This window comes from Bombus pyrosoma, linkage group LG6 (genome assembly GCF_014825855.1).
Source record: "Bombus pyrosoma isolate SC7728 linkage group LG6, ASM1482585v1, whole genome shotgun sequence".
Lineage (NCBI taxonomy): Eukaryota > Metazoa > Arthropoda > Insecta > Hymenoptera > Apidae > Bombus > Bombus pyrosoma.
Window position 1 is genome coordinate 2,894,902 of NC_057775.1, and position 16,744 is coordinate 2,911,645.

At 33.5% G+C, this 16,744-nt stretch overlaps 1 protein-coding gene across 2 annotated transcripts in view; it reads right to left on the reverse strand.

Moving 5' to 3' along the window:
• Nucleotides 1–16,744, reverse strand: part of LOC122568303 (potassium/sodium hyperpolarization-activated cyclic nucleotide-gated channel 1) — a 205,895-nt gene that overhangs the window by 74,304 nt on the left and 114,847 nt on the right. Inside the window, exon 3 of one of the 2 annotated variants that reach the window (XM_043727906.1) lies at nt 6,800–7,020. The exons of the other annotated variant lie outside the window; for it this stretch is intronic. Within the exon in view, the coding sequence (XP_043583841.1) occupies nt 6,800–7,020 (221 nt within the window). The remainder of the gene's footprint in view (nt 1–6,799; nt 7,021–16,744) is intronic. 2 annotated transcript variants of the gene reach the window in all.

A 16,744-nucleotide genomic window follows, 5' to 3' on the forward strand; every position in this document is an offset into this window, starting at 1 on the left:
GTATCCAAGACTCGTAACGGTAATTCAAATTAACCTTTCGAATGTTTTAGTAAAATAATCAAATCGTGATAGAGAAAAATTTCACCTATTTGTGACTTGAGCTCTGTATAAGTATCGCTCAAGTATTATGGTAATACCTGATACTTTTTCTATTTCTTAATAATTGTTTCTTGTATAATATGTCTCCAAATAAGAAATACTAAATTGTTTATTTCAAACAATTTGATGTATTCAAGCAATATTTTTTGTTTCGCAATACTGCTAGAAATTATAAATAAATATTTCGCAAATTTCTCCCAGAAAGAGAGAGGCGAGTTTTGTAAAATTAAAAAAGAAATATAACTACATATATTCCTTGAAATGTTGGCTACAAAATAATTCCTATTTTGGTTCGTATCTGTAGACGTAAGAACGAAGAATAATTTAATGAAACTAAGCATGGTAGTTTAATCCTGTACGACATAGTTATCCGATTGCGATGTGCAAAAATGTACAACAAAAATATGTGATAATATCTTTACAATATGATAAAAAAGAGTAAAAATCCTGGTGTACGAACACGAATTGAACACAGAGGAACTCGACATTGAATAAACGACAGTTCTGATTCGAGAAGATGAGAAGTTCTTGATACGCCTACGTAGAGATTCGAGTCGACTTCCTACTCGAGGATCGGCAAAGCTTGTTAAATCAAAGTTGTAGGAATTTGTTGCAAAGTCTTTCGAGAGCTCGACTTTTGATTAAAGCTCCCAGATGGTATGCCCTTATTGCGTCTGACTGGAAACCGTAACAACGTAGACCAAGTAATTAAGCATATACTTTGTCAGGGAACGAGCTGCCTAATTTCTTTTGATTTCCCATGAAATTTTTTTAACTCGTCCATATGTGGTTTTTATTCAATTATTCTTAATGTTTCTTTATTTTGTCCGTGTTTTCTAAGGCAATGAGCTGGCTAATTTCTCTTGATTTTCGATGAAATTTTTTTAACTCGTTCGTAAGCAGCTTTTATGCAACTATTTCCAACTTTCTTTTATTTTTTAGTACAACGTGAGCTATTTTACTTAATAACGAAAATTACTGACTTCTTAATAACGAAATTGTATTAGATTACTGAACAGACTAATTTCTTGTCTGATAGATATGAAAATATGAAGGACAATTTTATAATTAACGGATCAATTTTGTATTGATATATTAATAAATAATAGATGGACTGTGAATGTTTACACGTTTATGGAAAATTTTAAGCCTCAAAAATGCATAGAGTACATGATACGGTATATAAAAATTTATAAAATATGCAAAGTATAGTACTAATTCAAACTGAATGAAACAAATCTCTGCTCAGATTCCATTGCTTTATATGTACATAATTTATAAACATATAAATTTGCATAAACGTCTAATAATGACTTTATACTGCATACAGGGTGTTCGGCTACAGGTGTAAAAAAACTTTTAGGGGCGATGCTTGAAGCTAAAACAAGAATAAAGGAATTGCGTTTTCAGCTTTATTTTTATTATTGATAATTAAACCTATACTAAGTTTACAATTAATTCCAACTTTATACAATTCTCCTAACATTTCTCTTTGGCTGTCGAAATGATTCTGTCCTTCCAGAACTGTTTACCCACTTGCTGAACACCCTGTATAGTGAACATTTGCGTCGTCTTTAGATTATAAATTTTCATTTTTTGAATTTAGCTTTCAATGCATGTAGTGTAAAAACGTGTCAGAGTTCGAGAACAGAAAAATGACGGCTAGTTAGACGCTAAAAGGATGCTTCGATTCAAAGCTAAGGCAAGCCACGTATCTCGTCGCATTCGAATATAAAATGTAATTGGCTTGAAAGTAATTAACTTGGCGTTCGCGAGGGCGACACAGCATCGACGTTATTAAATCTCATTAATGGTATTAAAAGATCTTGTCTGGTGTGGTATAACGCGAAAAAGACTGCGAAATTACTTCTGAACCAAGCTGATGACACGACTTCAATTTTGTTTACTATATATATGTTTTTTATCTTCTTTTTCCTGGCGGACTCGAATAAAAATTCTTTTTACCAGAATTTTTCATTTACATTTTATTATTTGATGACAATCTTGGTATTACAATTAAAAATAAGATAATCAGGTAGGGATAGAATTTTAAATATTTTTCACTTATTTTTATATAATTATATGTCTTACATAATTACATAATTATATTCTTGAGTTTAGTTACAGTTTCTTCTTTCTTCATATGTGTATAATATTTGATTTTCTTCTGCGTATTATACGCTGGTTCAGTGCGGATTGTAATTATTGTTACGGAAATCAAGTCTCGACTAAAAAGCACTGATTGACGTTAATTTGCAAGCGAATCGAATGAAACCAGTTCGAGGCGAGATTCATTCTCATTTTACACGTTGACTGAGCAGTCCCAGCAAATTTACCTTAATTTCCCTTCACATACGTAACACAGGACTGTAAAAAATGCGACCCGTTCGCGAGAACGACTGTTAAATTGAACGATCACGATAGTACGTTTCTGTCGCTTTTTAAATCTAGCAGTCAATTTGTCTGTCGAAAATGTTCAGTGACACAACGCAATTAAAGTAAAGTATTTGAGTAATTTTATAAAATAAATATATCGCGAAGACAAAATAGATAATTATTGTATTTCACACAAATTAAAAGCCAAAAACACAAATTTTTATGTCTTTTTTATTTCAGTTTGAAAAGCGAACCTTTTATCGTACAGTAACTTCTTACTGCAAAAGAATATATCTCATTTATTAGAATTTGTATCGTAATAGTATTTATTTTAAAATACATTTGCAAAGAATACGAAATTAATAATAGTTAATTTGTTGCAAAAATAAAATTTGGTACAGCAGTGTCAAATAAGACGGATTGCTCAGAAAATATCTGTTTCACGGAGATTTTTAATTGAAGAAAATCTCGTTGCATCACTTTCTAATTTTATGGAGAGCTTAGAGTAGTTGGATGAATGAATTTTAATTATTGTGTTAAGTATTCAAAAATATTCCAATCTTCGCCTTCGGTGCGACACGCGCAATAATTTTGAGCGTAACGTACGTGAACTATCGCAAAGTGAATAGTTCAACTTTCGCTAGATCTAATTAATTTCTCTTTGAGACGAATTACTTTCAATTAATTTCACTTCAGAGGGAAGTAAATGTAACTGTACTTCGTTTCATTTTATCTTTGTTAATGTTGCACGAAGTTTGCGCACGAAACACACCATTTTTGTTATCCCTAGTTTCATTTTCAATTTGCAAATTGTCGATTCGGTCTGATTGTTCGACAGTATCTGTCTTTTGGATTAACGCTTTTGTGTCATCGTGTGAAATAAAAAATACAATATCTTCGTGCAGACTCGAATAGAGCTATCCAAAAAATCCCTCTCGCGTTACCTTTTGTTCTGTTGCCAATATATTGATCAATTCCATCGTTTCGTAGAAAATTAGTAAAGCTGATTTTTGATGAAAGGAACTATACCCTTTGATAAGTTTGTCGACTAATCTAGTACGATTTCCTCGTAAATTTATATTATCGTTAAATTCCTTTGCCAGGTACTTGAAATTAGTGTCACTTCAAACATATTTTCGATAGAACATCGTCTTTATAAGAAGGCAATTTCTCAGCAAGTATATAACCGTAAAACGTTCAAGAAACTTGTCAAAATTGGTGACACGTTTTGTGCACGTTCCTGTCACGGATATCACGTACTCGTAGTTACGTGCTTGCAAGCACAAAACTTGTCCGCATCGGCTAAGAAAGCTGGAATTCTATGTTATGGGGCTTTACCTCCATGAACAAGAAGCTGTATTACGCGCACGGTGAATGTCTAGAGAAATGGAAGTGACATTTAACACATCCTTGACATTTTCTCTTGCATCATTAATGTGACGAAATGTCGACTATTTGAGCATTCCTATTTAAGAATTCCACCAGGAGAGCAATTTCCAGAAATTTTGCAAAGGCAATCTAAAACTGTATAAAAATGGAAAACGGAGGAATTTCTTGAATCGAGGGTATTTCTTGTATCAAACGAATGATTCCGAACGATCTCCTTGATATTTTTCTCTGGTAACGGATATAGTATAATTACGATTCACTAAAGGAGTTAGCAAATATATGATTTGATATTATTTTGTCTGAATAGTTGCATCTAAAACTAACGTCTTCTCGTGCCAATCGCTTTTTTATATGCTTCTTTGTAACTTGCAGAAACTATTTCAATTGTTTTGAGTGTTTTGTAAAGAGAATCTTTATGCTGCTATTTCCTTTGGAAAAGCATTTTCTTCTGTTTCATGTGTAAATAATATTTTTATAATTACACATAGTTTTACAGGAGAATAGGAAATTAATTTAAGGAAATGAGTATCGTAAAGGGTCGAGAATAATTATTTAAACTAATTAAATTAGATACATTTAAATCAGAAGTAACAAAATCACTTTTCTGCTCATTTTTTTACTTGTACCGGTAAATTGGCTGACCAACAGTTTCCATGTTCAAGCAATTCGCCGCGACAAGTACTCGCAATTGATTTCCATGGACTGAAACTTACTTCTAACCCAGATATCGATATTAATCCAGGGTTGATTTAATCTTCGTGCTATCAAGAATTTTAATGCTTCTGAACAATTTCGATTCCCACCGTTTGGTACGTGACTAATATCATTTAGTATTACAACTGGTCCACGGATGTATATGCAAATTTATATCTTTATGAATATAGTTAAAGAAATGAAATTTAGGTAGAAAATGGTTCCACTTACTAGATATTATAGAGAGTACTATATTTTGGATATTTTATATATCTTGGCAAATTATCTGCATTCTGTGCATTTTTGCATCTTCAAATATCCTATAAATGCAGGAAAATCCACAGTTGGATTATAACATATATATATATATAGACACACGTATGTATGTATACATTTCGAATTTATTATATAAGCTCCTGAAAAAAACCTACTGTACACGTTTTTTAACGATCGAAAAGATATTTAGGATTATAAATTCTACGAATCTATTTGACATTAAAAGACTTCTGAGATTTTAATTATATCTGTAAGGACAAACAATTTTCCTTTATCTTATAAAACGTCATATTAACAATTTTGTTTTCGATTGTACTTTTTTAGATTGAAATTAATTTTAATTAAAGTAAATTAATATGATCTTGTTCTCTAATTGATGGAGTTTACTTTGAATTAATGAATTTTGAATTGAAAACGCCATTATGATATAACAAATAGTAAAGTTTATGGTAAAGCTATCCAATGTTGCACTGTTAATTAGTCCATTTATTTTATTGAAAAATGCTTTATTCTACAGGTACTACTTTATTCTATAGGTCTTGCTTATATCTTTCGAAACTGATATCTACACGAAAAATAACATATTTTTTGCATATCTGGAACATATCGCGATAATTCAATGTGAATATCGAACACTACTTTTCCAGAACAATTTTATTACCGAAAATATTTCCGAAATGTATTAAAAAGCGAATTTCTAGCATCTAGAATTTCTATATTTAAAATCAACCCTCGCAGAACGAAATAAAATTCTAATCTGCGTATCCTTCGTTTCCATCATTCGCGAAGTATTTTCCTGCCACCACCCTCGTTTCACTCGAATTCATTTTCCACTGGAATTGGTCTGTTGGTCGCAACGTGTCGAATTAAAATTCTCGTGGGTTCTATGCTTCGTGCGGATTATCGCCCAAGTGTTGCCACGAATAATTCGGTGCGCGTTTCCCAGGCAAAATTCACTTTTGCCATATCTTTCTTTAAATTTGAACATTTCCCGGAAAGGCGGAAGAAGAAAGCGGAGGCATATAGAAAGAAGATAGATGAGAAAATAGTGAAATCTTGCTGCGGTCTTGCTGCGGAAATTATTTTTCTACGACAAGTATTCATAACGAGAACTATCACTCCTGTTCCTCTGATAGGTTTGTGAATTTTCTGGTTATGAGAATCGCTTTAATAATTCGTAATTTTGCAAAACTATATTACTTTAAACAGAAATTCTCAGTAATTATTGAAACGATGCGTTTTATATTTCCCATTCTTAAATAGAATTCTGAAAATAATTTTTGTTCTTACAGTTCGATTTAAGATTATTAGATTACATAATAATTATTCTTGAACTCGAACGAAATTTCTTCGTACCAAGTGCAATATAAGAAAATACAAGTTTTTCTCTCCATAATCTGAAAAATGTAACTGCATGACAATTTTCCCCGTGCCTAATTCCTTTTTCTCAAGGATACTTAATATACTCCTTTCTTTCCCAAAATTACGAAATTTCTCAAAAATCAAAATACACGATTCAAAGACCGCAACAGGACGAGAAAAATGCATTATGAGTTACATGATGATACAAAATGATTCAAATTAATGAACAATGTTTCTAACAATTACGATATTGATGAATTTTTCGCGAACGAGAGGAAACATACAAATCCAGCCAACTATTCGAAGAAATCAATCATCAGTGCCACAAGAAGTCCATCATCGATGTTACGAATTCTGGAGAAATCATTGACCAACCCGTATAATCGATCTACAACCCGAATATACACATCGAGTCCACGCAATCTTGGCTAACAATTCAGCCAACGATCCTCGATAGAACTCTAAAACGAGGACGTGCTCTTGATCTTAGAGCTTCGTCGCTCGACGTACAAGGAAGCGTGCGGTGTTTGGTAGGGAGGATCGTTCCAAGGGAAACACCGATTAAAACCGTAAAATAAGGGGAAAAAGAATCGAAGTGACTCACCGCGTTCCTGTGTGGCCATTGGAACGTCGCCCGCTGCTTTCTTCGTCTTCGTCGTCTTCGTCGTCCCTCGAGGTCGCCAATGAGTGGGGAACAGAAGAGGGAGCACTGCTACCGGAGTCGGGCCCTGGGCCCATCCTCGAACCGGAAGCACCGCTGCAGCCCGCCGAAAACGTCGACAGACCACCCCCTCCCTGGCCCTCCTCGTTCTCCGCACGATCCACCTGAACAAATTTTCAATTTTCTAATGGCCTTTATTTGGATTACTCTTCTGTTTGTCTGTCTAAATGGAATTTTGTAAGCGAACAGCTCGAAAACTGAAATTTTCCTCCTCTGTTCTCTTGAATAAGCTTTTTGGACGAAGAAATTTCTAATGAAGGCGAGCAAGGCTATACTCTTATGATTACGAGGTAAAAATGGGAGAATACTTGGCTTAAGTCACGAATCCGAGATTTATGTAATCAAGTAAAGAATCGTTGAAACTGTTAAAATTCTGGAAACCTGAAAGAACTAAACTAATGCAAGCCCTCCAAGTTTTTATTTTTAGTAATACGACTTCAACAATTGAGTGATACCTTGTTATATGGTTACCGCGTGTGCTCAACATATACAAGTTTCCCCTTATATTATTATTATAGTCGATTACTGAATGATATCTGACTAGGACAACTATTTTCTTCTTTTTAATACATTTTTAAATAAAAGCCAGCTTCTTTATTCTTTTTCATTTTTTTATCTTATTCTCGCTTTTATTACTTAATATAACGATTAAAATCTGCCAGACAAACGTGTACTAAGTGAGTTTTGACTTGATAGACGTCTACGAGGTTTTATTAAACCAATAATTAATCTAATCCGATACCATTGGTTCTGAAACATCTCTAATTAACAAATCAGCAACTGATAGCAATTCGAATTTTATCAAACGAAAGTTGAAGAAGAAATGTCAAGAAGAATGTCGTTTACTATAACGAATCGGGTAGTGCCAGCTCTCCACGATTCTTTTTGAAGCTTTCACTCGAATTGACCGTTGCCGCTTGTTAGTGCTATCATTAATAAGCCCTCGGGGGTTTGGATGAGTGGTCACGTTTTGGCGAAAAGTGACTTCTCCTCGATAGTTGGCGAGAACAATTAAATTGCTTTAACCTGTCGCGGTCGACCTAATTTCATGAGAGGACTATTAATTGAACGCATTATAACTTGAAGCAGTGCTCTGTTTCTATTAGCTCCTGGCCATTATCAAAATCTGTTAGTAATAATTAATTTATTAAACAACCACGGAAGGACGAAGGGGCTAAGCAAACGAATTGCGTTTGATTATACCGAAGGCTGGAGAAACGTCCAGCTCTAACTGTGTGACATTTTTTAAGTTTTCTGAATGGGACAAAATATTTTAAAACTTATGTATCGTAAGATAATGGATCAACAATTACAGATTATAGATAATCATTGCTCAAAACTCTTAAGACAGTTATTACGTTTACTTCAAAATTGAGAAAGACAGTGCGTAAATTATGTTCCGATAGCTCATTTATAACTTGATACTTTATACGATAAAGAAAGTATACATTACTATGTATTACATTAATAATTTTACTGAAATAATTAGTAAAATTGTTAATAATTTCACACCGAGTATCCAAGTTTTATCAAAAAATAAGACTTTAACGTCCTAAGATTTTTGAACAAGAATGTAAGCTTAAATAAGTCTAACCTATTGTGTTGTATTTTTGTATTTACTGTAGTATTTTTATAAAAAAAAAAACAACCTATTGGGCTATATTTGTTTTCCAGTTATTAGCTAAATCGACTCTCAAATGGTAACTGAGAGAATAGAACAACTTAATCAGCGAAATAGATTGATCAATTTTGACGATTAACTTCTCGCTTTTTCCATCGATTGCAGGATGAAAAATTAATTGAACGACCTAATTAACTGTACAATCACACAAGGTGATGTAATAATGCGAGTAAAACGCGCTTGGCTATATTTGAAGTATCGATCTCTCTATCAATAAAGTGTGTGCACTTGATGGTTTCCTAGTTTCTTTATTGTATGCGCGGATTACGTCAATTTTTTCATGTTTCACTGCGTTACAGTGATTCAATAATGTTACATAGAACCTTCGATATTTTCAATGGACTGGTTTATGTAATATTAGCGTTTAAAAATATACAGTAGAAAGGAACTGATCATAAATTGTGTACATTTTCACATTGCATAACATTTTAAACACTTTTAGATATCGAATAATAATTTCGCATTTGAAATGTAATTTTAACATTCGATTAAAATTTGATATATATACGGTACTACACACCACCAGAGAAACATCTCGATTTTCAAATTTTAGATGAACGCACGAAAATTTTATATAAATTTAAATTAGTGACTAAAATTCAGAAATAATGAAAACAAACAATCGCATTTGTATTTTGATACAGAATAAATTGAAATCGCAAGTTTGTGGAAACATTTTAATCTGCGTCACGAAGAATATTCAAAGTTTCAGATTTAAAATGAATCCATGAAAGATCGTAATTCTTTACATTAACGATTAATATTCAGTGGCACTGAAAAAAAAAACAATTTCACTTTAAAGTTTAAATTCATGCTCTAACATTATGAACAGAATTTAACTTATCGAGAACAAAATCGAATTTAAAATTGAACATTATCAAGGACAATTTACGTACTTTTTTCAATTTCTAATATCATCTGGGTTTTGCAGAGTCTGTGGTATATTAACCGCTTAAGTTTCAGCGGAATTCGTTAGGAAATGCGATACCATCATTCGCGTTATGGAAACTCGTTCATTTGCCGTATTATAAAACGTGTTCAGAAGCAAGCGCGGGTGCAGAACTTGGATTTTCTCTTGCTCCCAGTCAAAGTAACTTTAAGCTGCACGTTAAACGCGAATTGAGAAACTTTAGTTATCGCAATATACGCGCAACAAATTCGGAACAAAATAGAATTTCGCGATATAATATTTCTAATTTTACGTCTCATTCCACTTACTGAATCTACAAAATTGTACACTATTCGCCAAATGAAAATTGAAATCATCAAGCCAGATAACGTCAACGTAGATCGTAGATCAATAATATGCAAAATTAACAATAACATAATTATGGAATGATTAGTCTTTACTTTAACAAAACATATGCCTATTTAACATCGACTGTGTGTCTCAAAAAGACAAGAAATAATATTCTAAAGAAATAACAAGTACACCGAAGTCGACAATTAATGACCGAAAATAAAAATTTTGATTTATCCATATTTGGTGGAGTTGTTTGAAGTGTCGTTAATTCTTTTCGTGGAACGTTCACTTATATATATTGTTGAATTATTATATTGTTAAATCTTAAGCAAATTCAACCTCATAATAATTACATCTTAATTTCGAAGATAATAGATATGAAAAATAATCCTATTATTTATGAAAATAATCCCAAACGGAAAAGGGAAGATAATTAACTTTAGCAGAATCTTTCGTTATCCTTATTTTCCTTATTCCTGTTTCATGCAGCTGGCGTAATATTTTACTTACACAGTGGCTTTAAATAGAAACACTGCGGAAATTTCGTCCGTGTTCGAAGGAAACTGCTGCAAAAGCTGGTTTCATGCTTCGGGGGAGATCTCGATTGCCCACAACAAGACTGTGTGTCTCGCAATTTTTTCGCTCATGAACTTAAAACGTTCTTCCTTTTTTCAATTTCCCTATAGCAAATTTCCTGTGGCAAGTCTGCATGATTTTCTAACATTTTAAAAATGGGATTTTTACTTCGCCATTCTACTTCCACACTAAGGGAAAACAGCTATGCTATTTAGTTCATTGCAGGTTGAAAAGTGATTGCGAAAAACTGTTTGCTTTGTTCGGTATAGAGAATACTGTACCCCAGGAGAAAGCTGTAGGTTTTCATGAACACAGCGTTGATAATATCGTAGGTAGGATACTGAGTTTCCAGTCATGGACAATCTTTGTTCATTACACATTGATTAAGAAAGTAACTGTAAAAGAACCACCCTGGGAGGCAAACAATAAAATATGAAGATCTCTTTCACGAGTAATTACAGCGAAGTTCCACTGTAATTATTATTGCAAGAATATTTATTATAATACCTCTAGAAATTTCAATATAAAAATAAAACTATCATTAAACATGTTACGCAATAAGAGTGTAATACAACGCAACGAGATGCAATGCAGAGCCTAGAACGAAAAGTGTTCTTTTCCTCTATTTTATAATCTTTTTCACTCGCTGCAGGCAAACACCGTACACTTTCTTAAATCAAATTTAATCGCGTCAGTCCTAAAACCATCAATTATCATGCTTCCTTTTTTCACATCCGAATCTGAAGCGTTCGGTCCATCCACGCACATGTAACATTCGAAACTTAGTGTCACTTATTTAATACTAAAACTGTTATAATCGTATATACTCAATTATCTCGGTGAATAGTTAAAGATATATCTATAAAACAACTATAGAAAACTGTATTTGTGGAACAGCTTCGTTCCACAATCTACAAACATATGAACGCGCACAGGAGCGTATAGAAACTTCAGGAAAATTTCTCATTCGATGCTGTTCCAAAATATACGTATTTGCTTCACAGATTACGCGAACCACGACGTCCTACATTCGAATGTTCAAACAGATCCAAAATGCTCGAATTTGATGTGTCGCGCGCGTGTGATCGAGGGATTATTAATCCCCGAACGGCGCACGAGAAATCGCGTCGCGTTGATTCACGTTAAGCTTTATGAAAGTCGTCAGAGGGTTGACTCGATACGAGGTGAGGACACACCGTTGCCTTTAATACGACATTAAATCCGAGAGGTTTCACGGCGTGACGAAGCCTTCTGAAATTGACGAGATGAAAGATTATCCCGAATTAATGCTAAAGATTAAGTTGTGGAAAAACGTGATATTTATTTAATTTTAATTTTATATACATCGTTCATAAATCATGCAATTCATAGCATATTTAGAACGAGGATAAGACAAAATATTTATGAAACGTTTGTGAAAGGAAAATTAAATGATAACATGTATGTAAAATCTCTATACACATCGTATAGAGAATAATATTTTATTCGATATAGATGAAAGAATGGAATTGAATCTTTCTCAGTTTCAATTTGTAATAATATCATTTGTATAATATATTGTGTATACAACATTTGCATTTAATGTATACTATAAGGTTAGAATAACCATCTTAAAGGTAAAAAAAGGTATGCTAAGTAAATCAATAATCCGCTGTGCCAAAGAATCTCCTTGTAACAGACGTAAAATATGATATACGAGTATAAAGTAAATATTATTATGATTTCAATGTATACTTAATGACCAATAAATATCACGAGGAACACCGAAAGGAAACTTATTTTTGCGTTTCATATGAGCTATAGTAAATATTAGGTCGTCCGTTTCGCTTTATAAGGAAATAATGAATGCACAACATTTTCCGTTTTATATTATTTTATGGAATTACATATGACCCATTTCGTTCTATCAAGATAAAGATCACAACGTTTGATACATTAGGTTTCATGTTTGTATAAAGACGCATCGTTGTAAAAATCGTGTCTGTAAAAGAAATACACTTTCCGGACAACCTAATACATGTCCAACGGGATAGGTCCAAGGAAATAAGCGAATCAAAGCAAAGAAACTGGAAAATGTTCGAAAATATTTTGAATCATATCAAAGTACTACTAAATTATACGAAAGTTGTTACAGACACGTCTAATTGATAAGTATATAAATGTTATAATAAATTCAGTGATGCATATTAATAAATACATACGCCATAATAAATACAAATACCTTTTTATAGTCAGAACAAATGTACTTTTTATAGCTATTGCACAGCAGTTAACATTTAAACTGTACAAAATTCCAAATTCCCTCTTCCAAAATATATATATCTGGAGATGCCTCTAGCAAAAAGTGAGAACCCTTTGAAAGCAGTGTGTGAGCCGAGTGTTCACGGCACGTGTTAAAGCGAGCCTTCATAATCGCCAGGTTGTATCTGCAAAGAACAATGGACGTCGGATCTGCAGACAGCACGTTTAGGTGGATTCTAAACAGAACCTCGGCATCCATCACTCTTTTTTGCAGCGGCGGCGAGTCGTTGCCTGGACAACATTGTCCACGACTTGGTTGCGCATCGATGCTTGGCTGTTCTCAGAATGAAAATCCGCGACATGAGACAAGACTGTGATTGTCTTTGGCAGAGACGAGCGTGTGTAACGCGCATCGGGCGTTCTGTTGTTTCTAGCAAGAGTTTCACTAGGTTGAAAGCTTCACGAAGAGTGAGCTTGTAGTTAGGCGTTCGTTGGACATTGAGTAAATGCAATGCAAGACATGTACGTGCGGGGAAAGATATGTAGTACATACAGGGTGTCCCATTTAAAACGTATGTCTTTGAAACTATTCAGGATACTGTGTAAAATATTCTAAACAAGAGTCAAATGATTTCGGAAAGGGTTTAACATGTTGTCAGTAGCTTTTTGTAGAAACGTAGAGGATACATATGAATTGTTCACGGAACAAAGTGTTTAACTTCACCTTTTGAAATTTTCGGAATTTTACTGCAAACGCGTTTCATTGTTGCTTATCTTATATAATTTCGCCAAATTTTCCTGCTTTATGTTTCTGTGTGGGGTTAATCGATTTGGCAAGAAGCGATTTATACGAAGTTTAGTTATTTTTTTATAGAACCATATATTTTTTAATACATTAATCTTGACATTTCCTGTAGAATGTTATTGAGTTATTTATATTGAACAAATTCATTACTCAGTAAATTTTTAAACAATTATTTTGTGAAACCTATCGTATGAAAAACAAGATAAACAAATACAAAGGTGCCATGAAAAAAATGAAGTTGGTCTTCGTATATCCATCAAATTATGGATTCCTCGAAACCATAGAACTTTTGTGCGATACATTTTCTGGTATCATAAATAGTTTCGGAGATGTTTGCTGGGATCGATTTAACTGGGATACCCTATACGTACGTATATCACCCTAGGTGAAGTATGGCAGTACAAAATTACGTTCGATTTGTAGATGAAACACGGTTTCCTGCATCGTACGATAGTTTACAATGGGTCGGTGAGTTAACTAACTAGATTTACGTTACGTTTAGTATAGAACATTATCACTTATCTTTTGCATATATCCCGAACATTGTCGACTAAGTATACTAGGTATATCACTGTACATATGATATGTATAATAATATTAGTGTTATTCAAATGACGGACTTTATATCAGCGATAACTGATTACACGGTTATGTTAAACATCAATGGGTACACGCTATTATTTCTTTGGTAATCTCTGTAAGAATTTATGGATGGATCTTCTTAATGGCATCGATAGTCGACGAGATTTAGGAGACTTCATGGGAAGAAGGCAAACTCAAAGTATGAAATTTCATCTTCAGCGATTCATGCATTCAGAAGATAATGTATTTTCTGCATAACTGATCGAAAATCGGGACACTTTGGCGATGAATTATCGTGTACATGAGTCGATTGTGTGTAATAGATACGACCCGCCACTTTGTCATACTTAGAAAAAGACAGTGCTAGTGAAAGAGAAGATTTAATGAAAAGAAACATATCGCTTAGATGCATGTTGTTGCAATGTTAATGCAACAACGAAATTCTTTCTTTATTTTCAATCTCTATTTAACATAATTTCTACCGATGTAATTTTGAGGTTTTTCTGATTAAAACAAGATCAAACACGATATAATCTGAAACATACCTTTTATATATATTATATACATATAGATGTAGGAATGTTATTAAATTAGTTTGTAGGTTACAGTATGATAAATAAAATATCGTTTGCACTCGCGCGAAAACGAATACAATATCCCGTTTCGCGTATTTATTTCTCACTACTTTTACGACACGACAACACAATGATCTTCACACGACCATGATAAATTCAACTCTGACAGCATTTACCACGCTCATTTTCCCCTTAACATACCTTGGTAAGGCTCACAACACTCCTTGACAACATTAACTTATCTTAACAACGCTAGTAAACAATTACCCCTCGCGCCACGTTCTTCCCTGATGTCACACTATCCTAGATAGATATATAAATATAAATAAGCATATTTATTATATGCGTTACTGAAATCGTCTAAATGGTTCTATATCCAACGTCGGCTGAATCGTACATGTATTGTCTCGTCCTATTTTTGTGTGAATCTATTACCATTGCAGTCTACCATTTTCACAAAAGACTAGAATTGTCACTTTGTGAATAATATAGACATTGGCCAAATGCCAGTCGAAACACCAAAATGTAGACGCTTGATCCAGCGACTGAACTGGACTAACGTAAACTCAGCTTAACGTCTAAGCCACACGGATCTTTGTTTTTCAGCGCGGTAAAGGTAGTAGTTTAATGCCTTAGTACGTACACGCAGAATGAGCAACAATGATTTTGGTACAGTTGGAAACATGTTAAACTTGTGTACTGTTTATGTGGATCTGGAACCACCAGAGACCGCATTGGAGTAAACACAGTTCAACCACTAATAAATCGAGTTGCAGTGGTACCTGCTGAAAATGGGCTGAGGCATTCTACATTCGAACCGGTAAACCTGTTTTTATGAGTATACCAACATATGCAATTATTTGTTATATTCAAACAGATTCTATGTGTCAAAGAAAAAGCAATTGAAATTGTAACACCTAATTCCTGATATGTGTATTTCAACTAATAACAAGAGCTGGAAAGTATAGCTATCTAATGAACCTCTTTTAATTATCGGAACTACTTGGTTATCCGAACTGCCTTATTTTCCGATCTGTTTGGATAAACGAGGTTCTACTACTATGAACTGTATGGTAGTTTTTGACGTACAAAGTTTTTGACGTACAAAATTCGAATACTGATAAAAGAGGCAGCATTAACGTTCATCAAAAAATATAACAGTCGTTCAACAAACAGTCTATGAATGAACCGTAGTTATTTGAATAAACCGCAAGTCCGTTTTTCAAAAACAGCGTAAATATTCCGAAATACCCGATGGTGGTTCCGTTAATCGCGTTGCGTCATTGTCGATAAACAACCAGCGTTATTTTACGCGAGGGCTCTACGCTTTCCTCGTAAATCGAACGACGAGTGGCCGGATAAACGAGGATATCGACTTCTTTACCATAAAACCTAGCTTTATTTTCACCCTAACTGCAAGCTTTTCGAGTATAGAAGGGAACCGCGTAAATTGGCCAAAGAAACTTCCGTTTCACTTAAGGCCGATTTGGCGATCGCCGTTTTCGTCGAACCGAGCTATGCATCTGATTGGGCGAAGCCAGAGATTTCATGCTTCACGGGAAAACTTCATCGTGTGCATCGATCGACGAGAATATTGTAACATACACATAGAGCGGCTCACAAAATTATTGGAACACTTACCGCGAAAGATTTATATTAATATATTATATTATATGCATTACAGAAATCTTTTTAAAATTTCATTAACGCTGTAATGAGACACGATTATAGTGATTATAATAGTAAAATTTGATACCAATCCGAAAATGTATATAGAAGTTACAAGAGATTTGTTGCAAATATATATTTAGTGAAAAATTAATACATGGTGTAAATAGTTGGTAATCTTAAACATAAAACCAATATTATAGATGGGTTCATTAAATATTGTGGTGTATTAATATAAGAAATAATTTTTCGAATATTTTGATGATCTTTGTGAAGTGTATGAATATTTGTAGTAGTATAGGCATGCGAATTCTCCAATCTCTACAGAATCAGCAGCATAAGTAAATCACATATCAAACTGCATGCAGGAAAGGTTCTTTTAAATTTTAATAATTCACGAACTATGATATAAAACATTCGACACCATGAATTATTTTTATCACCAATGTAGTTTTTA